The sequence below is a fragment of the Vitis vinifera genome, chromosome 1 (genome assembly GCF_030704535.1).
Source record: "Vitis vinifera cultivar Pinot Noir 40024 chromosome 1, ASM3070453v1".
Lineage (NCBI taxonomy): Eukaryota > Viridiplantae > Streptophyta > Magnoliopsida > Vitales > Vitaceae > Vitis > Vitis vinifera.
The window spans coordinates 25,260,205-25,287,411 of NC_081805.1; the positions used below are offsets into that span (position 1 = coordinate 25,260,205).

Below are 27,207 nucleotides of genomic sequence, written 5' to 3' on the forward strand. Positions count from 1 at the left end.
GAGACATAACAAAAAGAACCGGCGAACTGATTTCTTGGTTCAGTGGAAAGGAACTTCAGAAGCATAAGCTACTTGGGAGAGGGATGTTACCTTGTGGCAATTTGAGATGGCGGTCTAGGCATACTAGCAGACTAAGTCAACGAGGGCATCGACTTCACAAGCGAGGGTAGGTTTGTCAGCTCCTTAGTCACTTGACTCTACCATGGAGGAAAAGGCTTCATGGGTAGGCCTTGCACCCATGAGAGCCTAGGTAGAAAGCAATGAAAGCCTGGAGATTTGGTGGTTCAAACTCCAGGGGCTAAGTGAGGAGGCCGTGGGCGAGTCAAACGCGCACCACGAGCGGGCCAAACGTGCACCGTGCGCGCGCATTGCGGGCGAGCCAGACATGCACCGCGTACGCACCAGATGGGCATCGTGCGCGCATTAGACTTAGGTGGTGTAGATAAAGGCTGAGGGACTTTTGGAATTTTAATTTATATTTATTTATTATTCCATTATGTCTCCTCAAACATATTGATATCTCTTCCATAAACAATGAAAACAGCCCGTATTTGCCTTTAAGGGGGGGTAGGTGACTCAAATGGGAGAGCACCAAGGGAAAGCCTTGATCGCACCAAGGGGGCACCATGGCACCAAGGTGACTCCTAGAGTCTTCATAGGGATGCCTTCTCGGGAAGTTAGGCTTACATTAGTTGAAGATACATTTAGCAAATTTATATGCTGGTGGAGTGGACAAGTTATCATATGAGGGTTAGGTAGCATTTATTGAGAATCATTTGGAAGATATCTTTGAGTCCGCAGATAAACCTCTGGAAGGAAGATGTTGGTGATTGTCTATCGAGGATCCTTTTCAATGCTTGTCAATGTGTATTAATCTATCGGATGCATTAAGAAGCTCCCCTCCAAAGACTACCATTTCACACATGCCTGTCCACCAGGTACTTCATTCTTAGCATGGTCACATTCAAACTGAGAAATGTTTACCGAGTGAAATCAAATTAATCCCACCTCCTCCCTAGTCCACCCAACCCCACAATAAAAAAGAAATCTCAAAACTAGCTTTTATTGGAATTGTGTTCTATGCATAGGCATATCATTTGTTGCCCTGTGTATTTTGTATAAACTCCTCCAAGCATATAGCTCCTCTGCATTTACACATGGAAAATGACAGTCACATGATTGTACATATCCTTCAGAGTACCCCATTTGTTACTCCATTATTAGGAGCAAAAATAATGGATTGACCACTTCTTTCATAGCCCTGTCTTATGTTTGTGCTATCCTACTATAGTACGCTTGAGAGGATAACAGACATTTCCCTGACTTTACTTTTGTTTTCATATTAAATGCTTAGATTCAGGTCATTTGGTTATCCAAAACTTAATCTATGATTGTATTGTTCCATCTTTTTCAAGGATGGCTCTTGCAATGGCTTACAACACCATGCTGCCCTTGGAAGGGACAAGGTAGTGGAATTTTCTATTTTTGGTTGATTGTTGTGGAATTCTGATTATGTGATATGGAAGCATGGTTTTTGATTAGTTAGACAGTTTTTCACTTTTTTTTTTGCTTTGAGGCTAAATGTGTCTCAGCTTTGATCTTCTCTCTTTTTGATAGAAAAAAGGAACTTTGTTAAGGAAATATGGTAAAAGGATAAGGAGTTGGAAATTGAAACCCAAGAAAGAAACCAAACTTTGTTTGAGTTTAGTGCAGTTTATTTAATTTGATTTTTCAAGTAATTTCAAAGTTTGGTTGTTTCAAGAAAGGGGATTATCATCTGTATTTGGCGAGTTCAAAGGCTAGGGTAGCAAATCTGTCTCTAAAGAGTGAATTTTAGTTAGACCTTAGTATTGGAGGAGATAAATTTTTATTTATTTATTGAAGTTTCCTTGTTCTTTGGCAATAGAACTTTGTATTGGGGATTATTATTTGATTATGCAGTTTGGATACATATACATATTTGGATTATGCAATATTGGAAATTCTAATTTTGTTGCTTCAACTCCCTATCAAAAAAAATAATTTTGTTGCTTCAACTAAAGTTTTATATATGTAATAGAAAATATATACCGGAAAAAGTGGTACCTCTTCAATTTTGAAATGAGAATTTTAATTAAAATATTTGAAAATATATATATTCAAGACTTCAGCTGTGGCGAAATATAAGTTGTGTCCACTTAATCTATGGCAGCGGATAAGGAAAAGTGGCATCCATATGAAGCCCTATAATTGCAGCTGACAAAAGGTCATGTCTATAATACTATGTAGTATTAAATTCTATAGATATCACACCTTCATAGCAGCAACTATCAGCTCTCCCAACCACATATAGAGCTTTTAGTTGAGGAAAAAACATGAGCACAGGGATAGCTTCACAACTTCTTGTGTTTTTACTGGTGGCTTCAACTATAGGATTTATTTGCATTCCTATGGCCTTCGCAGCTATGAACTTAACTTCTTGTAGTGTGTAACACTCTCGCCTCGTGTATGATTGCATGAACTTGCAACACATGTGCTGCACAACTCTTTGTTAATGGTTATAAAAAATAGTTTTAATTTCTATTTTTGAGAATTGAAAATAAGAAAATCTTGTTTGACAATAAGAAAATAGTAAACAATTTTTTTATTTTTAAAAACAGAAAAGTTTTTGTTCTTAAAAAAAATGTTTTATGAGAACATATTTTAGTTGTTTTTAATTGTTTTCTAGGATTATTTTAAAAATAATAATAATAAGATTAATATGAAGAATAATTAAAAATAAAATGCTACATACAAAACTTATTTTTTTTGAAAAATATTTAAATGTAAAAAATAAGTTAAAAATATTTCAAATTCTCAAACAAGCTTTATTTTATTTTTTTTAGAATGGTTTTCAAAATCATTTTCTAACTAATTTAAAGTATACTTGATAGTGATTTTATGAAGCGTTTTTTAATTTTTTTTTAATACTTGAAAGATAAAAAATTTTAAGTGTTAAAAAGATTAGAAACCATCCTAAAATCACTACTAAATAGACTCTAATTCTCCATTTTAGAGGCTTGTAAGGGCTTTTATAATTTGCTTACCAATCATGTTAGACATGTGGTAACCATGTTATGAGATTTTGGGTTAGCATCGGCTAGTTTGTACTTGTATGTACTTAATTTTTGTTTTTAAAAATAAAAAATGAAACTAACGTCGATATAAAATATAAAAACTTTTAGAAACTTACGTTACTTCAAATTTCAAATTTTTTTATAGTGAATTTTAAAGATATAAGGTGAGTTTATACTTTTGATATAAAAATTTCTATTTTTTATATAAAAAAATATTACTATTTTTTGTTGTAAAAAAAAGTCAATATATAAATAATGAAAGTTGAAAGAACATTTTTAATGCATAGATTATCTCAAGGGTTCAAATGTGGGCTAAGTCTAAAACTTAATATTAAATCTTCTCTCATTCAAATAATAGTATTTATAAATAATAGAATATCCTAAATAAATATAGTTATGGACAAATATTTCAAACAGGTTTCTCAAATATTAGTATCAAAAGAAAATTTCATTAACCATAACAAGCTCCCTGTTTCAATCTAAAACATGTAAATAAACATAATTAATTTTAATTTAACAAGATTTAGATTTATATTATGGACAATATAGTAAACCTAAAAGATGATCATAAGTTTCTTAGTTCATGACTTCAACTAATAGAAAAAATATTTACAAGCTCAATTTTGTTGGAATTTTATTCAATTCATTCTAGTTTGAGACTTTGTATATTTTCCTGTAACTTACCCTCCATTAAAGATACAAAATTATTTAGAGTTAACTAGAGATCGGATAGCACAAGTACAAAGAGTTATGAAAAGAATAATAACTTTTAATTGAAAAAGATTTAGGAGATCGAGTGCTCAAGCACTTGAATCTAGCTTTCATGGCTTAGAGCACTCAAGTATTGCTAGGAAGTACCCAATAGCAAGCAATCAAGTGCACTTGCCTCGTGCTTGAGTACTCAAAAGTGGGGTTTCCAAAAAATAAGTTTGCATACAACACTCCTTGAGAAAAACAATGATCGCATACATGTATATGATCCATGGTTTAAGTAAAACATTTCTTATATTTATAATAAATTTATTTTAGAATGTTGTTATTATATTTGTGAAACCAAGGTTTGGTTAATCTTGATTTTGATGATAACAAAACAAGGTTTAGAACTAATGACTACATTTTAAGTGTGATTAGGCAAGATGACTTCTAAAGTGGAAATCCAAAGACAAATCAAGTCAAGGAGAAATCATGAAGAAGAAGACCACCTCAAAGAGAAGAGTTTTTCAAGACCAAAGCTTCTTAAGTCTCTTTGTAAGGTTGTTGGTGCACTAGGATTTCCATGCATTATTTTCCTTACTTATGCACCTAAATCATCCAAGAGTTATTTTGTTTTAAATATTTTTAAAATTGGATGATTTCATGTTTTCAACTAAAACCTTGTGTTAAATGTTGTTTCAAACTTGTTTAAAAGGTTATAAATTGGAAAAGTTGGTTGTTGAGCAAAAAACGGCTCAATTGCCTAAATCGGGTGAACCGTATGAACAGTAACCGGTCGACCCCTAGCTCAACCGGTTGAGGGTATGAACAGTAATCGGTTGACCCATGAACGGTACCCGGTCGACCGGTACAAAATTTTCTCTCTCTTCCAGAATGCTTGTTCAACCGGTTAAGGTTGAACCCTAACCGGTTGAGGTCCGGTCGAGGTCCGGTCGAGGCCTAACGGTCACCTGCCAACATTAAATGCTAACGGCTAGTCAACCAGTCGACCCATATCTCAACCGGTCGAACCTCCAACGGCTAGTTTAGCTTTTTTCTTCTATAAAAAGGCTCCAATCTTCATTGTTTCATGAGCTTAACCTTCCCAAATCATTCTTGATTATATTTGAGCCTTGGAAGAGTGTTTTTGAGTGCACCATTGTTTCATAACTTGCATATCTTTAGTGCACCATTCAATCCTAGTTTTTCTTGTATCATTTGAGCTTAAAGCTAATACTAGGATTTTGTGAGATCAATCATTTGTAAACCTTGAGAGGAAGTTTCAAGAAAGGGATATCTCTTGAGAATTGTAAAGGGTGTTTGGAAGCCAAAAGTCCAAGAGGGTGAATTGGAACCATAATCCAATTGTAAAGAGATTGAAACCTTGGTTGAAGCTTCAAGATAGTGGAACCCTCACTCGGTTAGGAGGTTGAGGAGAGTGGACGTAGGCAAGGAAGTGTCGAACCACTATAAACTCTCGTGTTTGCACTCTCTCTTCCCTAACTCTTTTAATTTATATGCAATTGTCTTTATTTTGCTTATCATATACTTGCATATAAATTGTCTCTTATTTTTACTTAGTTTAAATTTGAAAAAGAGACCATCACCCTATTCACCCCCCCTCTAGGGTGACTACCATAGGTTGGATTAGCCTCAAATTCCTAACAATATTATACCAATGTTGTTAGGTCATATTTTGTTGAATCAAATGAAGAGAAAATATATTATTTGACAAATATTTTACAATTAGAGGCAAGGTTTGAAATATCAGTAAATACAAATATATTAGTACTTAGATTTTACGGTTATATCGAAAATATTGAATAAATATCGGTGAACATTTTGACAAAAATATAGATCTTGTTTTAAAATTCATGAAAATACTTAAAAAAAACTTTCAAAAAAATGATAAAATAAAGAATAATATATATTAAAGTTATTTTGTATGCTTAAATTCTTTTAATATATTCGTATTTATTTATTTTTAAATTTTAAAAATACTTTTATTGAAAGATGTTTTATTACATTTTAAATAAAAAATTAAATTGATTTATATAAAATATCCAAAACCATTACCCGATAAAGATGTCTTTTGTGTGGGGAAGTATTCGTTGCCATCCATGCAAATCAAACCCACCTTTGATCTTTATTCACAATTTCATATATCATATATATGTCTACTAAACTTATGTATGTTTATAGCTATATATATATATGGGTTTGTACATGTGGATGTGTGAATGAAAAGTTGGAAAATAGTCTCTATTGTTCTTTATCGAAATGATAGCTAGGGTTTCTATTCGTCTCTCATTCTCTGTATTGTTTTGTTTCTCTTTCTTGGGGACTTACCTTTGTTTGTGAATCGGAACCTATGCTCAATCAGCTTAAGAATTACCCAGTAGTTTGTTTGAATCAGGGGGAGTTTGGGTGGGAGAGTCTTAAGGTTTGTGATTTGGGGGGTTTTGGTGTTGTGGGAGCTGATTGGTGTCTGGGTTGGGAGGAATCTAGGGTTTGTGATATGGGGTTTTGGTGTGGTTGAGGTGGGGAGGGAAAGATTGAATCTTGGGGATTGTTTTTGTTGGTGGGGTTTGGAAGATGGTGGAGAATCGTGGATCAGGTGTCGTCTGATCGCCGCTTTTCTGGTGGCAAGCAACCATCCGATTGGAGGGGTGGGGGCTTTTGTATGGAAACTCGGAGCCCCAAGTGGGCGGAGGCGTCCTCAACAGCCCGTTCTTCTGGACCCACTACCCGGTCAACCAAGCGATCTCGTATCTCCTTTTCTTCTTCAATGATCCCAATTTCATCGAACCCCAACGCCCATGCTACAGTGAAAAATTAATTTTGAGGGGAGTGGAGCTACACTTTGACCGAAGCCAACGTTGACCGATAGAAATATCGGTAAATTTCCCAACAAATCGGCAAAAACCGATATTTCGGCGACAATTTCAGAAAAAGAGCAAAATTCCTTCCAATTGATTATCTGTCCTCAATATCGTATCGAGCTTCACCGATAACCGAAATATCGGAGAAATTTCGTCGATAAAAAAGACATTTCAATCACTGACTAGAGGTGATGAACACTGATGTTAGTAATTAGGTTTGCCATATTTTTCAATAATGTACAATTAGCTCAATCACTTGAAGCTTATACCAAAAATATATTTGAATCAATAATGGACAAAAATTTCTGACTGGTACTTAGTGATAATCAACTACCAAATTATCATAAACATAGAAGTTGAAAGGATAATTTTAAGGCACAGATGACTCTAAAATATCAAAACTAGGCTGAGGTGGTGTTTGTTTTTTTACTTAATTCTAAATAGAACCTTAATACTTAATAGTGTTAAATATTAGGTTGTTTGATTTTGTAATATTTTATTTCTATTAAGTATTAAAAAGTAAAGAAAAATCAATATGTTATTTTTTCCGTTTAGAAAAAACTATATATTTTAGCTTTTTCTATTTAGTAAAAAGTCTATAAGTCATGAAAAAGTAGAAAAACAAACAACCTAAATTCTGAAAACAAATTGCTTTCAGCAAAAAACAAACACCATCTGAGTATCCAACTTAATATTACAACTTTTCTTACTTAAATGACAGTTTACAAATAACAAACCTACCTAAAGAAAAATAATTGCTTGCCAACATTTCAAAGATAAGTTCTCAAACACTCGTGCCAAAGAAATCTTCATTACCACTAAGAATTCATCATTGTATTCAATCTGAAACAAGTAAATACACATAATTAGCTTCAATTTAAGCAACATTTAGATTTTCATCATGGAATATAAATAGCATGTTCATTATATAATTAATTAATTAATTAACAACATAATATTAACAAACTTGGTTATAGAGACTATTTAAATTCTTATAGTTTTCATACTTATGGTATTAACCATACTCAAATGAGTATATTTGTCAATAAATTTAGAGTTTCAACTAACGACCTATAACAATCTATAACCTTAGCTGCTTGTTTGTATATTTTTTGGAATTCAACCTTGGAAAAAATTTCATGTATCTTAATCTTTCCTATGAAAATCGCATTCTATAACTTCAAAGAGTTGAACCCAATTATAAACTTCCTCAATCCTCTTTCTAATGACTCAAACTAAGAAATTGATTACCCTATGCATTGTATTTAGGAACTTAATTGTAGTAAGGAAAGAGAAACAACTTATATTCATATGCATGGTTGAAGGGTCTAAAAATATGCCCCTTACTATAACATGCTTTGAACATTTAAAGCAATATACTTTTAGTAAAATCTAAGTCCAACAAGACTACAATTCAATTTCTTTTGTAAATTTAAATCATTATTTCCAATTCAAGAATTTAAGAAATCATATAATAAAATATAAGTATAAAATGATTAATAGCTAACAAATATGTACCTAAACGGAGATGACCTTACATTACATTGTAATGAAATTCATCTTACCTTCTTTTTGTATGATGTTTGTTATTTTGAAACCTTATCACCCTCTGCAAAAGAGCTGAATTCATTGTGATGATAATCATAACACACCAAAAATACAATGAAATTAAAAAACAAACAAGGAAGAAAAAAAGAAGGAAAAAGAATGGGAAGTGATGTAAGATATTTCACCTTTTTAGCCATGAACTCCATTTGCTTCCATCTTCCTTTTCAGACAAGCCGCATTCACTGCAGTGAAGACATATAGCCTATCTCTGGTTTCATCAATGAACCGGAAATATGCCTGCCTCCAAGACTTCTTTAGAACCAAACTGCCACATACAGCCCAAAATCCCACCGGAAAGCCCAATCCCATGCTTATGAAGAACCATGACATGTCCCATTCATCTTCATCTTCCTCCTCATCTTTGTGATCTTGATCATTTAAAGTGGAGCAGTTGGTGGAGCAGTTGGTTGACAATGGAGGCCCATAAAGTCCCAGGTTCGCCTCATAAATGGATGGATCGTTGAATGTCGAGAACTGGTTGGTTGTTGGAATTGGTCCTGACAGGCGGTTATGCGATAGGTTCAAATGGTTCAATGAGGTTATAGAAGACATGCTCGGAGGAATTGGGCCTGACAGGCAATTGCATGAGAGGTCAAGAGTTTCTAGCCCTTGCATGGCTCCAATCTTCTCAGGTATCTTTCCAGTCAACTGGTTTCGGGACAAATTCAAGGTACCCAGGGTCGAGAGATTTGTGATCTCTTTTGGGATCTCTCCCCAAATGTTATTGCTAGAAAGATCTATCAACTTCACAATTGGCAATATGCTATCAAATTCCATATTTTGTCCCTTTACAACTAGCTCCATGCGCTCCGAATAGGCGGCACGACCACTGGGGTCGTCAAAATTTTTGTCTAATAAGGTCACAAAACTTAAAGCAGTTAAATTGCCTACGCATTGTGGGATGGATCCTGATAAATTGTTCACTGCAAGATCCAAAATGTGGAGATCAGAAAGCCAACACAATTGCTCAGGAATATCTCCTGTCAACATATTGCCCCGTAGACGCAGCTGCTCCAGTGTTGGCATTCTTTCTCCAATCCATTTGGGTATCTCCAATCCAGTGTAGACAAGCTTGTGCAGTTTTGTAAACTTGGAGCGAGTTCCCCAGTAAGATTGTTGTCACCCAATATCAACTGAGTAAGTGAAGATTTTGAACACATCCAACTCGGAATCCCACCAGACAGTTTGTTCTTGGATAGATCTATGGTCCTAAGCCTGTGCAAATCATTCCAATTCTTTGGAATCTTTCCAGATAAATGATTGTTTGAGAGATCAATTACTTCCAAATCCTTCAGTTTACTAATTGATGAAGGAATGCTGCCATTTAACAAGTTACAAGAAACATCAAGGATTTCCAAGCTTGATAATTCCCCGATGTTCAAGGGAATTGGACCTGAAAATGAATTGTTTCCCAAATACAAAGATCCCACATTAAGTCGAAGTGGGAGTGGGCCCCCCAAGCGGTTGAAACTTAAATCCACCAATGCGTCTTGGCTAAAGGATGATGAGTTGGGAAGCGTTCCATACAATTGGTTTCTAGAAAGATCTAACCACGAAAAATCTTGTTTCCAAAGCAACGCGGCTTCATTTTTTAACTAAAGCCGCGATTGGCAACCGCGGCTTTAGTTCATTTTTATTTAAATTTAAAATTTAATTAAAAAATTATTAAATTACAATTTATGAATGAAATTTAAAAATATACTTAAATAATAAATTATTTATATTTAAATTTAAAATTCTAGTATTACTTCAACAAACATAAATTGATAAATAGAAGATATTATAAATGAATATTTTATTTATTAATAAATTAATAATCTTAAAATAATAAATTTATATAATATATAAATAATATATAAAATTGTATAATTTATTAATTTAAGATATTTAATTTGTTAATTTTTAAGATATTAATTTATTTATATTATGATAAATTTATCTTTATCGAAATAATAGTATAGTAGTTAATAACTGAGATTTCAATTATAATATTTTTTTTACTTTCAAATTTAATTAAAAACTATTGAATTACAATTTATGATTGAAATTTTAAAAATATACTTAAATAAAAAATTATTTATATTTAAACTTAAAAATCTAGTATTATTTCAACAAACATAAATTGATAAATAGAAGATATTATAAATGAATATTTGATTTATTAATAAATTAATAATCTTAAAATAATAAATTTATATAACATATAAATAATATATAAAATTGTATAATTTATTAATTTAAGATATTTAATTTGTTAATTTTTAAGATATTAATTTATTTATATTATGATAAATTTATCTTTCTCGAAATAATAGTATAGTAGTTAATAACTGAGATTTTAATTATAATATTTTTTTTACTTTCAAATTTAATTAAAAACTATTAAATGACAATTTATGATTGAAATTTTAAAAATATACTTAAATAAAAAATTATTTATATTTAAACTTAAAAATCTAGTATTATTTCAACAAACATAAATTGATAAATAAAAGATATTATAAATGAATATTTGATTTATTAATAAATTAATAATCTTAAAATAATAAATTTATATAACATATAAATAATATATAAAATTGTATAATTTATTAATTTAAGATATTTAATTTGTTAATTTTTAAGATATTAATTTATTTGTATTATGACAAATTTATCTTTAACAAAATAATAACATACTCTTAAGCCGTAGTTGTCATATATAGATTTTTTTACAAAATTAGTTAATGAAATTAATTACAAAAAGTCTACTACAAAATGTAATTTTTAATAGTTTAATTAAAGTCACAAAAAATATCCACTAAACATTAATATAGTGGAAAATAAAAAACATATATAATCTCACATGCCTCCACAAAGAGAGAACCTATGTGTAATACTCTCTTCCTTTTTGGACGCCCCTCTCTAACTGTAGCAGGTACTGCATGTGACACATGAATAACATCTGTCTGTGATGGGGCTAGAGCTGGAAATGGAGGTGGTGGTGGAGGTAGCAATCTAGGTCGACGTAAGCCCCGCCTACCCCTCGGAATGACTGGCGGTAAATCTAGCTGAGTAGTCCGCCTATTTGATTATAGAAAACCATCCTAGTGTTGTCAAATATCAAGCAATCAATTACACACAAAATGTAATCACAGCATTCAAAAGATCACCAACCAAATCACAAATGAAATTTAATGTCAATGAAAGTACGTATTTTCATCTTTTGAATGGCTCATAATGATCATGATGATACAATAAGTTTCTTGATGAACTTAACACTATCAAAGAGTTCTAAGCAGGATGAAAAATAAATAAAAAGTGAAACCATGACTAGTTAGCAACTTAGCTTACCTCAAGTGAATCAAGATGTTCCAAGGTTTCAATAGTTATATTATTATCATCCATTATTAAGTATTTACTTTGACTTTTCCAATCAATATAAAAAACAAACAATAAAACAACTATTCCAATTCCAAAGTTTCAAATTTCAAACCAACCAACTACCCTTTTGATTTGAATAATTAACAATTACTAGGGTGGGTCCCCTTTCTTATTCAAAAGCCAACAATTATCTAATTGAATTTTTTTTTTTTGATAAATAAAGAGAAATTTTTCTAATTGAAATTTGATAATTGATTAATGAACATCATGCATAACTGTGGTATTATGTTGACTTGTTATGAAATTAAATAATATTTTTTAACAAAAACAAGATATTAAGTAAATTAGCAATTGAAAATATGAAAATAAAAATAAATAACACTATATTTTATAAAATTTATTTAAAAGTGAAGTATTTAAATATGATATATTTATAAAAATGACTCTACTACACCTTCAAACTTTAATTCTTATATTCATTTATTCATTTAAATATTCAAATATATAAATATTTTATAAATTTAGTAATTTACTTAATATCAATAGGAAAATTTAGTAATATTAATATAAATTTAGTAAATTCAGTTAATTCCCTAGGAAAAGTGATAAGCTGATGTACCAATACCAAAGCAAGCCCATAATAATAATTCCACAGGAAAATTTCATAATAATAATATGATAAAATTATTTTTATTAATATCTTTTTTATTTAATCTTTAATTTTATTAAAAATTATAATATATTCTATTAAGATGAGATAAAATTGTTCTCATGATTTGTTTTTTTTTTTTTTAACTCTATTAAATCTAAAAATCAAAAGGCTACCCACTTCTCTCACTCGGGCATGAAGAACCCCTTTTCTGAAGTTGCCCTCCAGCCGGGAGAATCCCTAAAAAAGCCCTTCTCTCACTCTGCCACTCTCAATCCTCGCAGGTACTAATCTAATCATATTATTATTATTATTATTTGCAACCCCCCTTTGATTCCCAATAAAATCCATGCCCCATTCGATTTCCGCGAAAATTCATCCTCGTTTGATTTCCGAGAAAATCCATGCAAAACCCCCAAGGAAAACCAAAAAAATTGCTTTTCTTTTGCTCTCTGTGTTTTTTGGATCCGTTTTAGGGGTCTCTTTGCTGTTGTGCCATTGGATTTAAATTTCAAGAACCCTAAATCAAAACTGAGAAACGGGAAAAATCAAGAATTTTTTTCTTTCTGTTTTCATTCTCGTTTCCCACTTTTCTCAGCATCCAACGGGAAAAATAAAAATACTAACAACACATGATAAAAAAAAGCTCAGATCTAAAAAAAATTAACACTAACCTCAACCTCCAACGTCTCCCTCAGTGGCCCACTGGTGGGGCTAGGATTTTTAAGGAAAAATGAGCACGGGCTAGGAATAGAGAGTAGCTCGGATGGAAGTTGTAGCTCCAACGTCTCCCTCAGTGGCCCATTGATGGGGCTAGGGTTTTTAATGAAAAAACCACACGCAGAGCACAGGGGAAGAGAGCAACTCGGATGGAAGTTTGGGATTGGGAAAGAAAAAATGCAGCTGAAGTTTGGGAAAGTAAAAAATAAAAGGAATAAAAAATTACTTTGTATGCGGACTCAAAATGGTTATTTTGAACAATTGTTTGAAAAGTAGGTCATTCTGAACATTATGTTTCAGCGGAAGGCTATTTTGACCCATTATTCTTGGTTGAACCATGTAGATCTTATGTCAAAGGAAATTGGGCTGTCGGGAAGCCATCTTCCTCTGTGTTGGTCACCGTGCCTAGAAGTGGAGATAGTTGAGTCGATTGTATCGACCATGGCCTAAATGAAGCTGATCCTACAGCGTGAACCATTAGTTACAGGGAAGAGCAATGGCAAATGGAAAGCAGTACCGTCTTAATCCACATGCACAAGAACCATGCAAGTGTGACCGTCCATCATTTCTATACCATTATCTCACAACACCCCCCCCCCCCATGCATTTCATCATCATCATACCCATGTAGCCTACCTACCATCCCATTTCGTTTTTCATCTACCATCTACTTCCTACTCGTTTATCTCTCTACACCACATATCTATGTACCCCATCTATCTTTTCAAACCTCTCTCCAATCATACCCTATACCCGCTCTCTTTGCCTCATTTCTCCTTCCCCATCTGCATGTCTATATTTCACACCCGTTTACTTTATCACTCCATCATCACATCTCCTATACCCATCGCTTGTATACGTTCACATCCATCCCATTTCACCATATCCATCTACCCGTAAATCCCATTCCATAATAGCCAATTTTCACTCCTTTATTATCCTTCAATACCCACTGTTTGTCCCCCACCGACTTGATTCCTATGCTTACCCAGGAGCATGCAACTACTTTTCTTCACAGCCACCACCATTGCCAGGCTGCTCAGCAACTGTTGAACAACACTTTCAACGAGGAACTATCCAGCTACCAGCGAAGCTTTCTCAGAAGCACCATCAACTCTGGGAAAATCAATCAGCACAGAATGTTTCAATTGTGGACTGTTATTAGTCAGTTGCAATCAGAATTGGCTGATTATAAGAGCCATTTATGGAAGTTAGAAGCAGAGGCGTCATCTGCAAAAGTGACAAGGACAGAGTCTCACTCTCCCTTTCTTTCTCTATCAAGAAATCACGGGTTGAGAAGAGGTGAAGCATGGGATCATTGGCGAAGAAGGGTTTGCAGCAGTACCTTTGACAACTTCAGTGTCACCCTTTGAGAACTAAGACCATTATAGCGGCTATGTTGTCAGTTGTCAGTGACATAGTTTCTCCAAAGCTATCTGGTATGCAGAAACTTCAACTGAAGCGTCTTCTTCTCAAAGTGCTTCTTGGATCTGGTTATCTTAGGCCCTTCGGACATTTTCTGCATACACTATTGGATAGGCTTTTTAAAGGGAAGAAAGATTCAAAGACAGTGGCCAAGAAGGTGGTCCTCGAACAGTTGACTACTTCAACTTGGAACAACTTTGTATTCATGATGGAGAAGTGGTTGGAGTTGTCAGTGATTAAAATAAAGGTGTTTTCAATAATAAGTGGGCTTGGCACGAAGCAGACATGAATAGGGTTGTTGATGACCTGGTTGCTTTCTCTTCATCCTACAGTACAAATGGCTTGGCTTCGCCTATTGCCGTTTCCTTTTGCTCTCCGTTTGATACATTGGAGGCAGACCACCAACCTTTTGGTTATATCATACCAGGAAACGAAGGACCTGGTAAGGTGCTGCATTCTTCTTCAGCATCGGCAGATACATTGTCAGAGAAGAAAGTTTCTGGATCTTTGGCAAATTTACCTGTTAATGTTGAAGGGAAATCAGGAGATCCACTTCCTTACTCCCTCTTGCCACCAATTATCATTCCCAATATTAGCTATAGTTTGAGATGGTAATGGTACCCCATCACCCTCTTCAATGAGCTCCACCATCTTAATTCAGAGGAAGGCATGATAGAGATCTTGAAGGAGAAGGGGAAGGAATTATTGGTGCTGCGGGGACTGCTTGCCTTGGAGATAATTCTGTAGAGTGCTGTCAATGGCGATCTACACTGCGCTGTTAGTGGCTTTCTCATCGCTATTTCTGTAACAGCTGGAGTACAAAAGAGGTGGAGAATGCTAGTAACCATCATGAAGCTTTCGATACATATGGCTTTGAAGGAGACTCACCTTCGGGCTATGCACAGATGCAGTTGATGAGCTATTGGAATGCAACTCTTGCTTTGCCAATTGTACTAACTTGCTTGAAACAAAGTGGCGAGCGAGAGAACCACCCTGTTTTATCAGCTGTCACTGTTTCTGCTGCTCAAATAATAAATCCTTGTCTCCACATTGAGGCTTTACAAAGTTATGTGGGACCCTCATGACAATAGCTTCCAAATCGAAAATCCCAAGATATGAGGCACTAATGCAACAAAATGCTGCAATATCTGAGCGTGGTAATGCTTTTCTGGAATGCGACAATGCTATTGCTGCCCTTCGATCTTTAGAAAGTGTCGTCTCAATTCCACGTGGAACGAAATGCATGGATCACCTCCCAAGTCACGCAGCTAATGGAGGGGTGGAACTTGTAACTGACAGACAAGAGAAAACTCCTGCCAAAGCAGAAACTGCAGTCCTGTTTGAGGATCTTCGAGAGCTCGGTATTCTTATCAGAAAGGGAGAACTCCATGGAAACGTCTTCAGAATAAAGCCACCTATGTGTTTCTGCAAAGATGATGCTGATTTCCTTGTTGATGCTTTAGATTGCAGCGTATCAAAATTGTGAGGATCAAATCTTCCAAGAGCTGGAGGTGAAGTCTTCACGCCCTTTGGCACCCTTACATCCCTTCTTTAATTTCGAAAATAACTTTTTCTAAATCCCTCTTTTCAAATAATTTTCTAAATTTAATTTGTTTTAAAATAATTTCAGACTCTTTTATATTTCCTCCTTAGCATTATTTTTAGGTTCCAAAAATCCATTTTTTTTAATAAAATTCTGCTACCATTTTTCTTCATGGCGAGCAATTTTCACATTTTCTCTATTCTTAGAAGGTTTTGAGATAAGCAAGGATTCAATTTTGTAATTCCAAAATAATGGGGTTATTGGAATTAATTCATGCAAAATAAATGGGCTTTGGTGGGGGCCCCACATAAGTGACTTTATAATTGATTTATGGATTGATTGATTTAATTGTCCCGCATGATTGATTTTATTCTACTCTATAACATGCTCGAAATTATTTCTTAATTGTGCACTAACCTCGCTTTTTGATAGCATATTATGGCTCGTCGCCCAGGTACGTATCTATTACCCTTCTAGTCTTTCTATATGCATGCTCTAACTCTCATACGTGCATCATCGGTCTGGGTATTCATTGATTTACGCATCAATTGCCACATCAGCTTTATTTTATTAGTAGAGACCCGACTTTAGGGGCTTAAAAGGGTGTTACGATCTTTACCGTACCTTCCCGATAAGTAACCTGACCCCCGAGCCCGATCCGGTTTCTCACAGACCACCTTTTCCTAAATAAGGAGTCACATTTAGGGTTTTTCTTTCTTATTTTGTTTACCCTTTTAAAAATAAAATAAAAATAAGTGGACTCCAAGTCATTTTCTAATAAATAATAAATCATTTTTTTTTAATAAAAGTCGAGTTCGCCATCGAGTGGGAAACACATGAGCCGAAATGCGGGGTCCACAGCAATATTTTTGTTTGGGTTACAAAAAAAAATCATATTGAACACTAAAAAAAATATTTTTTAAAAAACCATTCCAATTAAATATTGTTTATTTTAAAATTTTAATAATAATTTTTATTTAAAAAAATTGAGTTATGAATTTCACATTAAAACATTGAATATAATAAAATCATTTTACATAATATACTTTTGGTGAAAAAAATAATTTTATAATTTATTATTTAAAGAAATTATTTTGTTTTAAAATATAAGAAGAATATGAAAAACAATTGAGTGTGAAAAATAAAAGAAATGAAAAGAAAAAAAAAACACAAAGTTTACGTGGGATGGGAGGTTGAGTAGGTAGAGATGAAAAGGAATATAAAAATAAAAGAAAAAGAATGTTAAAATATGGGGTGGGGGTTGGGAAAATGAAAAGAAAAGAAAAGAAAAATAAAAAAGGGGTGCGGGACGTGAGATTGGGGAGGACAGAGAGGAGAGGAGAGAGGAGAGAGAGGAGGAAGAAATAAGGAAAGGTAATTTAGGAATGCAAAATGTCGTATTAGTAAAAATGGTGTTACGAATAGCAATTGAGATTTTTAAATATATAAATTTTTAACTAATTTTAATTATATTTGATTTTTATTGATATTTTCGATGATATAACAATCCATAACATAATCATTTTTCCTATTATTATTTTTTCTTTTCTTGGCACTTTCAAGGAAACAAAAATAAACACCGAGTAAAATTATGATTTTAAAGGTAGCTTAGTTAACATTGTGTGTACTTTTTGTTGAACTCTTTTCGAAGTGGAATTTTTGTTATAAATTTATCTAAATACCTAAAAAATCTTGTAAGCAACAACAATTAGGTTTCTGTTACATCTCATTTAACAATTATTGTAAAGCTATAATGACTAGATTGGGTTAGATAGTTCACAATTTGAACCTTTGGTTTCAAAATTTAATCAAAGAAAATTTAGTAACCAAATGTTTAAAATTTAGGAATGATGATGGACAGGTTTTGAAACTATTTCAAATTTTGATACAACTATAAATTTAGAAGAAATGAAGACCTTTTAGCATATAGAAGAAGTTTCACCAAACTAATAATTAACATATAAATAAGTAGGATGAGTGTTTGAGACACTTCTCTTTTTGTTGGATTCGGTTCTAGTCCGACTCAAGGTTAATATATTTTTAATTTCCACTTTGTTCATTTATGCATTGATTCAAAAAAAATATGTCATGTACTAATGTTAATTCAAGATATTAATTACCAAGTTTTTGAAACATGAAGTCATGGTCCAAAGAAAACGATACAATATTTTATTTTTTATTTCTATTCCTCCATTCTTTTGCTTAACTCACACGAAATTTGTTTTAGTCAAGCATCAAGATGTCACAATCAAAAAGAAAAGAAATTCAAATGTTGTGTATATTTTCTCCAAAAAGCATTTTAGACTCTTGTTAGAATTTTCTCCTACGGATGTTTTACTAACTTTAATTAATTGAAGAAAGCTACATGAAATTTCCTACTCCATGTTAAATATTATAGCCTATAAAGGAAAATAAAATATCATAAAAATCATTTAAAATTTTATATATATTCAAATTTTTTATTATATATATAAAGGGTTGGAAAAATGTATAACAGGTTAATGTGGTATTTATTTTCGGTCTAAAATTTGAGTAGATCTAAGTTTGACTTAAATCTACTTATATTATTAAGTTTTTTAGGTTGTTTACTTTTTATCAATGTATAAATATTGTTAAGTGTTAAATTGCTTTCTTTTATTAATGTCTAAAGAGTTACACTTATTTATTTCTACATGTTAAAAATATCTATAAAATTAATTATTATATTTTTTCTTATTTTAATTTTAAAATTAACAATTTAAGAGATATTAATTTAATATATTTATAAATATAAAAAAAATTTATAATTTATTATCATAATAAACATTTTATAATGACTAATAATGCAAAGTGTAAAAAAATAACAATTAGATAATTATTAGGATTTCTAATTATGTTTGGTTGTTAAAAAATTTCTATGTTAAAACTTATTTTTATGTAACTATCTTCAAATTTATGAATATTGTTGAGATTAATTTATTAATTTTTATTTTTAATTTGGAAAAAATGTAAAAATCTAAATTTTATTTTTTAAATTAATTGGATTTTTCTAGTTAATTACTAAATGAAAGTAAATTAGAAATCTAAGTTCAAGGACATTAGCCAACCAAACTGACTTTAAATCTAACCAATCCAATCTTATTACTTTTTATTTTCATTTAAAGATGTTTGTTTCTATTAAAAAAGAAATGATTACATTGGTTCAGTGTTCATGAACCAATCGAATCTATCTATTATATATATATATATATAAAAAATGATCACATTGGTTCGGTATTCATTTCAAAACAATGAATCAATAGAAACCGATTCTAATCGAACCTATCTATTATATATTCGACTTAAAAGATGCAAAATTTGAATTTTCAAAATTTGAAGTTATTTTTTGAAGAGACTTCATATTTTGCTTCTCATAATTTACTATAAATTTATGAAATTATTTTTTAGTTGTCATATTTTTTAAAAATATTTTATTTTTTCAAAGTAAATTCACTAAATATTGTCTCACATGTATTTGTGGTTCACTAAACTTTTAAAATCAAATTAATAAATTTGTAAAAGAAAAATATTATATTTTCTCCATTTTGTTCACTTGATAAACAAATCTACAAAAATGTCAAGCGAATGTTTGAAATTTACCTCTTTTTTTTTTTTTTTTGTAATCTTTGGTTGATTGTGTTTTTAAAAGCATTATAAATCCCAAGAAAGTAATATTTTTTTCTTTACCATTATAGTTCCCATAGTGTTTAAACTTATCTTTACCATTTTTTTTCTTCTTGATCTAACTACAAGCTTGACTGCACAAACTTGGTCAACAATGAGAATAAAAGAATAAAAGTGAGGAGGGTGATGAAGTTCTCCCTATACTCTCCTCTCCCTTTTTAACTTTTATATCCCCCCTCAACAGTATAGTTTTAAGGTATGTACACTTTAATCCTGATGGACTAAAGGCCCATAATTCATCTCAATGGGTCAACTAAAATATTATGAGCAAGGTGAAGCCATGGGCCTCTGCACAATACATAAATTGATTATGGCCCAAAACAATACCCATGCACAACCAAATATAGTTTACAATATACGTAGTCCACAAAAAACATTTGACATTAATAGGTGAATTTAGGTGATTATGCTAGTCCAATAACATAATTTCAACATATGATTACATTTTACTCTCCCTTTAATGTTAAATGACCAATCATGAAACAACAAAAAGTTTTATTTGAAAATTTATATATTTTTCAAACTCTTGATTCCCCTTTATAAATAATGTGGATAAAGTTAGAGAAGTAATGAAAATAATTATTAAAATTTACTAATCTTTAAGAGAAGTATAGAAAATGGGAAATTAATAAAAAAATTTATTAAAATTTGCTGAGGTTGATATTTTTTAGTTCCTTTAATTTTTTTTACTTTAATTTCCTTCAATGTTATCTTTCCTAGTAATATAAATGAGGATTTGGGGAGTATATATGCTGTTATATGACCCAAAAATTATTGGTTATAGAATAGTAGAAATTCCATAAGAACAAAATTCACATACATTTTATCTCAAAGTTAAAATAGTCTTACCAACTGTTATGTATCTAATGGTGCAGTAGATTTTGAGCTTGTCTAAAAAGCTCTCGCCTATTGATGCCCTTATCAACTACTTGGCAAACCAATTTGCCAAACTTGCAACACAAGATGGTTGAGTGGTCATCCAGCACATCACCTATGGTCAAGTCAATGGATAACAAGAAAATGAAGTGTTGAGAGTAGATGCAAAAATAAATATGGGAATATGGGTGAGAGAATATGATAGATGATCGAAGCTTATTCTCTTTGCTAGAGCTTGTTCGGACCTTTATAGTTCATTACCCAATTATGTTAAGCTAACCTTACCATGTTAAAAAATTGGAAAATATTAAGGAATTGAATTGGTAACTATTGACTTCCATCTTGATTGTTGACTTTGGCAAAATTAATTTAGATTGTTGGACCAAGATATAAAGAAATAAGGTCAAAGTATAAATGTATGAATAAATAAAGGTACCAAGTGGTGACCAAGACACCGATTGGTGATGTCTTTTCAATATCTATCGGAGAAAAAGTACCTTTCAGTATTATGGTAAGATCCTAAAACCCTTCTGTATGTCTAGTGATTGTTCATTTTCTGGGGCATCGAAAAGAATTGTTTCTCCAACTACATTACTACCATCAATGACGAGGCCTAGATCAACGACCAACTCTGATTCTCTCTTTTCTTCTCCGAAATACTCTTGTGTATTTCAAATTCGGAGCCGAAATCTGGTCAAAGAGAAACATAACCCGAAATTCAACCCGGTTGGCCAGCCATTGATGAAAGGTCTCTAAAGATTGTAGTCTTCTTCGCTTCACAGTGATGAAATGCATAGCCGGGGACGGAATCACCTACTATCTGGTTCGGCTTTCAAATCTCTAGTTTCGGTTCTCATGCTAGCCATGTTCGCCACCATGGCATCGATTTATGTCACCGGCCCGTGAGTTCTCACACTGTATCGTATTGTGAAATGATTTTCATTTCTTAGCTGTAATAGTGTTTATAGTGTGGTTAATTTCGTTAATTTAGGTTTTTGTTTTGTGATGCTTTGATTTTGATTATAATTGGTCTATGTTTTTCAAAAGAAAAATTGTTTTTATGGAAATCTGTTATTGGTAGGCTGTGGTTGGATTCTGAGAATAAGGTTTATTTGATTAAAGAGCTTGATATTGTTATTCAATTGTAGCTTCAACTTTTCTTCCCCACAGTTTGTTAATGCATTTTTTGGGACTGTTTTGTTATTGAGACTAAATTATAGTGATACAAAGAGGGTCTTGACATTGAATGGAACCAGAATCAGTCCATCATGGTATATGTTCTATAGCATTACATTACAATGCCAAATAAACTGGTGATGTGCATAAGCTCTTGCCTTTTTCTTTCTTTTATTGAAACAATCAGAGTTGATACCAGCCGATTTTCATTTTTTGAAATTAATCATTCATAGTAAAAGAGGTAAATATCTATACTTACCATTTTAATAGTTTTCAAGTGGAATCAGCCAATGACACTGAAAATTACAGAGTAATTGGGGTTCTTTTTTTGGGGCTTTTGTTATAATAGACAAAATATAATCTAGAGGTCATGGTGATGGTTCTTCAATTTTATAGGAACAGCAGAAGTTAGCAGCCTTTGAGATGGAGTTACTTGCAGTACAACAGGAAGATTTTGTCTCAAAGAACTTGTCAGAAAAGAAGGAACTCCTCCTAAGAAAAAACATTTAGCTGTTGTAGGAATTATAACAAAGTTTGGCCACAAGAACAATAGAGATGCAATCCATAAGACATGGATACCAACTGGTAGAATACCCTTCTTTTTGTAAGTTTCTCTCTTTACTCTTTCTATGATTTACATAGAGAATGACCCAGTTGGCACTTAACAAATTGACATTTCTGTTATAAGCATATAAGGGATAAAAACAGGAGGCTTGTAGGCTGAACTCTTGTTAACATGAAAACTTTTAGGGAACTTCCATTTGTCTTCTATTCTTTTTTCATTGTTTTGTTTATTTTCTCAGTTTGCAATAGTCATCTTTCAATAGTTTGCAAACTCCATCAACCAATTTGAAAAGCCTTAGAGCTAACAAGTGCAAATTATGAGAAGCTAAAATCTTGTTTCTCTAGGATTTTTCTAAAGTTGCTCAATTGAATGGAAAGCAGAAAACCATCAAGAGGCCCTGCCCTTGCCCCTGCCCTGCACCCTCTATACTCCTGTTTACAGAAATTTGGAGTTTGTCTTTATTGTAATAAGGGAGACAATAGTCTGCATAATAATGGAACAAAAAGTAATATTGTGATTCACTGCTTCAAAAAGTAATTTTGACATAACTTATGTGCTAAACTGCACTAAAATGCTTAGCACAAAAAGTATGTTATTCTTCATTTGAGAGCATTACATTGAACATCATATGTTAGCATCACTTTTGCCATAACTAATCTTTCTTTCTTTCTTTCTTTCCCCTTATCCAAGACAATGCATATTGAGTGATTGATACGTAAGTTAATAGCCTTAGCACCCACATGGGGTGAAGTTTGAATCCAAAATTTCCCAATAGTCTTAATACGCTTCCTCGGGTGTGTTCGAACTTAAGACATCAATGTTAAACCACCACCTTACCCAAAACCTTTAAGTTGCTCGGTAATAGGCCAACAATGGGATATTAAGGCGACTAATAGGTAGGCTAATAGCCTGAGCAATTCTCTTATAATGTTTAATGGTTCAAATGTTGACAATTAAAACATTTACAAAAGCATGATGACTTATCCATCGTTTTCATACAGATACTCTAGAAGCAGCTCTTGCTCTACCCATTTGAATAAGCCTTGAGTTTATATTGGGTGTATGAAATCAGGTGAAGTTTTCTCAAAGTTGTGAGTATAATCAAAGGGTTTTTTTTTTTTCTTTTCTCTAATGATGAGAAAACGAGTTCTTTATGATATTCTATTTTCACATATTGTATTATCTTTTCATATTGTCTTAATTATGTAGGATCCACAAGTAGTAAGAACTAGACTGGTAGAAATTTGGTGATGGAAAATCATGAGTAATTCTGTATTGATTTCATCTTGTCTCTTATATTAAGATAAGTAATTATTACTTTCTAGTTCTGTTAACTAGTCAGGAAGTCTCTTAGTATCTCCGAATTCATCTGATAGGTGATAGAAGTCCCAATGAATAACTAGGGCATTGTCCCATAAGAGGCTTGCTTGATAGAGAGTTAGAGCACCATTTCTGAAGTTTTTTGGGCATTTAAACAATTTATCATTCCATCATATTCTTGACATCTGTTACACTTGATTTGCCCACCCTATGCACCCATATTTAAACCATCTCAAACTCTGATTTGTGTTGAGGTATCCTGGAGTTTGCAGAGGGACGCCTTCTCGGGAAGTCAGGCTTACATTGGCTGAATATACATTTAGAAAATTTATATGCTGGTCGACTGGACAAGTTATCATACGAGGGTTGGGTAGCATTTATTGAGAATCATTTAGAAGATATATTTGATTCCACAGACAGACCTCTGGAAGGAAGACGTTGGTGGTTGTCTGCTGAGGATCCTTTCCAATGCTTGGCTGCATGTATTAATCTCTCAGAAGCATTAAGAAGCTCCTCTCCATAGACTACTATTTCACACATGCCTGTCCACCAGGTACTTCATTCTCATCATGGTCACATTCAAACTGAGAAATGTTTACTACCGAGTGAAATCAAATTAATCCCACCTCCCTCCTACTCCACCCAACTCCACAATAAATAAGAAATCTTAGAACTAGTTTTTATTGGAATTATGTTCTAAGCATAGGCATATCATTTGTTGCCTTGTGTATTTTGTATAAAATCCTCCAGGTAACTATATAGTTCTTCTGCATTTACACATGGAAAATGACAGTCACATGATTGTTCAGACCCTTCAGAGTACCCCATTTGTTGCGGAGCAGAAATAATGGATCTACCACTTCTTTCATAGCACTACCTTATGTTTGCGCTATCCTATTGAAGTAGGCTTGAGAGGATAACAGATATTTCCCTGACTTTACTTTTGTTTTCATATTAAATGCTTAGATTCAGGTCATTTGTTTGTCCAAAACTTAATCTGAGATTGTATTGTTCTATCTTTTTCAAGGATGGCTCGTGCAATGGCTTACAACACTATGCTGCCCTTGGAAGGGACAAGGTAGTGGAATTTTCCGCTTTTGGTTGATCGTTGTGGAGTTCTAATTATGTGATATGGAAGCATGGTTTTTGATTAGTTAGGCATAGCTTTTCACTCTTTTTCTGCTTTGAGGCTAAATTTGTCTCAACTTTGATCTTCTCTCATTTTGATAGGAAAAAAATGAACTTTGTTAAGGAAAGATAGTACGAGGATAAGGAACTAGAAATTGAAACCCAAGAAAGAAACCAAACTTTGTTTGAGTTTGGTGCAGTTTATTTAATTTGATTTTTTTAAGTCATCTCAAACTTTGTTTAATTTTGTTGCTTCAACTAAAGTTTTATATATGTAATAGAAAATATATACCGGAAAAAGTGGTAGGACCTTTTCAATTTTGAAATGAGAATTTTAATTAAAATATTTGAAAAAAAAATTTCAAGACTTCAACTGTGGCCAAACATAAGTTGTGTCAAGAGAATAAACCTATGGCAGCAGGCAAGGAAAAGTGGCATCCATATGAAGCCCTATAGTTGCGGCTGACAAAAGGCCATGTCTATAAGTACTATATAGTATTAAATTATGTAGATATCACACCTTTATAGCAGCAACTATCAGCTGTCCCAACCACATATGGAGCTTTTAGTTAAGGAAAAAACATGACAACGGGGATAGCTTCACAACTTCTACTTGTGTGGGGTGGCTGCAACTATAGGATTTATCTGCATCCCTATGGCCTTCGCCGCTATAAACTTACCTTCTTGTAGTGTGTAGCACTCTTGCCTCGTGTATGATTGCAACACATGTACTGCACAACTCTTTGTTAATGGTTGTTAAAAATAGGTTTCTATTTTTGAAAATTGAAAATAAGAAAATCTTGTTTGACAATAAGAAAATAGAAACCAATTTTTAAAAAAATAGAAAATAGGTTTTGTTCTTAAAAAAAAAAAATGTTTTCAATTGTTTTCTAGGGTTATTTTTAAAAAAATAATAAGATAAATATGAAGAATAATTAAAAATAAAATGCTACATATAAAACTTACTTTTTTGAAAAATATTTGAAAGCAAAAAATACGTTAAAAGTATTTCAAATTTTCAAACAAACATTTATCATATAAATCTCATAGAATTATTTTCGAAAACTATTTTCAAAAAATATTTTTTTTTAATGATTTTCAAAATTATTTTCAAACTAACTTAAAGTATGTTTGACAGTGATTTTATGAAGTATTTTTAATCTTTTTAATATTTGAAAAATAAAAAATTATAAGCGTTTCCTAAAATCATTACCTAATAAACTCTAATTCTCTTTACTAGAGGCTTATACGGGTTTTTATATTTTGCCTCCTAACCATGTTAGATAGGTGGTAACCATGTTATAAGATTTTGGGCTAGCATTGGCTAGTCTACACTTGTATGTACTTAATTTTTGTTTTTAAACATAGAAAATGAAAGTAACTTGGATATAAAATATAAAAACTTTTAGAGACTTACATTATTTCAAATTTCAAAATTTTTTATAGTGATTTTTAAAGATATAAGGTGAGTTTATACTTTTGGTAAAAAAAATTTCTATTTTTTTATATAAAAATTATTACTACTTTTTGTGATAAAAAAATGTATAAAAAAATGTCAATATACAAATAATAAAAGTTGAAAGAACATTTTCAATGCATAGATTATCTTAAGGGTTCAAATGTGGGCTAAGCCTAAAACTTAATATTAAATCTTCTCTCATTCAAATAATAGTCTTTATAAATACTAGAATATCCTAAATAGTTATGGACCAATATTTCAAACAAATTTCTCAAACATTAGTATCAAAAGAAACTTTCATTAACCATGACGAGCTCCCTATTTTAATCTAAAACATGTAAATAAACATAATTAACTTCAATCGAAGCAAGATTTAGATTTGTATTATGGATAATATAAATCTAAATATTTTCTTAAAAGATGATCATAAGTTTCTTAGTCCATGACTTCAATTAATAGAAAAAATATTTATAAGCTCAATTTTGTTGGAAGACTTTTTATATTTTCTGGTAACTTACACTCCATTAAAGATTCAAGATTATTTAGAGTTAACTACAGATTGGATAGCACAAGTATAAAGTTATGAAAAGAACAATAACTTTTAATTGAAAAAGATTTTGGAGATCTAGTGCTCATGCACTTGAATCTAGCTTTCAAGGCTTGGAACACTCAAGTATTGCTTGAGAGTACCCAATAGCAAGCACTCAAGTAGTGTACTTATCTCATACTTGAGCACTCAAAAGAGGGGTTTCCAAAAAATAAGTTTGCATACAACACTCATTAAAAAAAATGATTATATATATATATATATATATATATATAGGGAGAATTGTGTTTTGGGCCCAGCTGGGCCCAAAAATTAACAAATGGTCCATATATGTTACAGAATTAATAGAAAGGCTATGAGATATTGAGTGACCTATATACCCTTCAAATTTCCAAGTCAGATTGCTGTAAATTAAAAGGGAGAATTGTGTTAAATGTGAAATGCCATGTCACCTGA

At 32.1% G+C, this 27,207-nt stretch overlaps 1 protein-coding gene and 1 long non-coding RNA gene across 2 annotated transcripts; one reads left to right on the forward strand and one right to left on the reverse strand.

The window, feature by feature from the left end:
• Positions 1-7,350: 7,350 nt before the first annotated feature.
• LOC109123485 (receptor-like protein EIX2) lies at positions 7,351-9,304 on the reverse strand. Its single transcript, XM_059737046.1, has 3 exons — positions 8,404-9,304; positions 8,236-8,290; positions 7,351-7,513 (listed from the first exon to the last, which is right to left on the reverse strand). The coding sequence occupies exon 1, from the start codon at positions 9,302-9,304 to the stop codon at positions 8,408-8,410; it is 897 nt and encodes a 298-aa protein (XP_059593029.1). The 3' UTR covers positions 7,351-7,513; positions 8,236-8,290; positions 8,404-8,407.
• Positions 9,305-21,004: 11,700 nt separating this feature from the next.
• On the forward strand, positions 21,005-24,972 carry LOC109123127 (uncharacterized). Its single transcript, XR_002030798.1, has 2 exons — positions 21,005-24,170; positions 24,368-24,972. It is a non-coding gene; the product is annotated as an uncharacterized LOC109123127 (long non-coding RNA).
• The last annotated feature ends 2,235 nt before the right edge of the window (positions 24,973-27,207 follow it).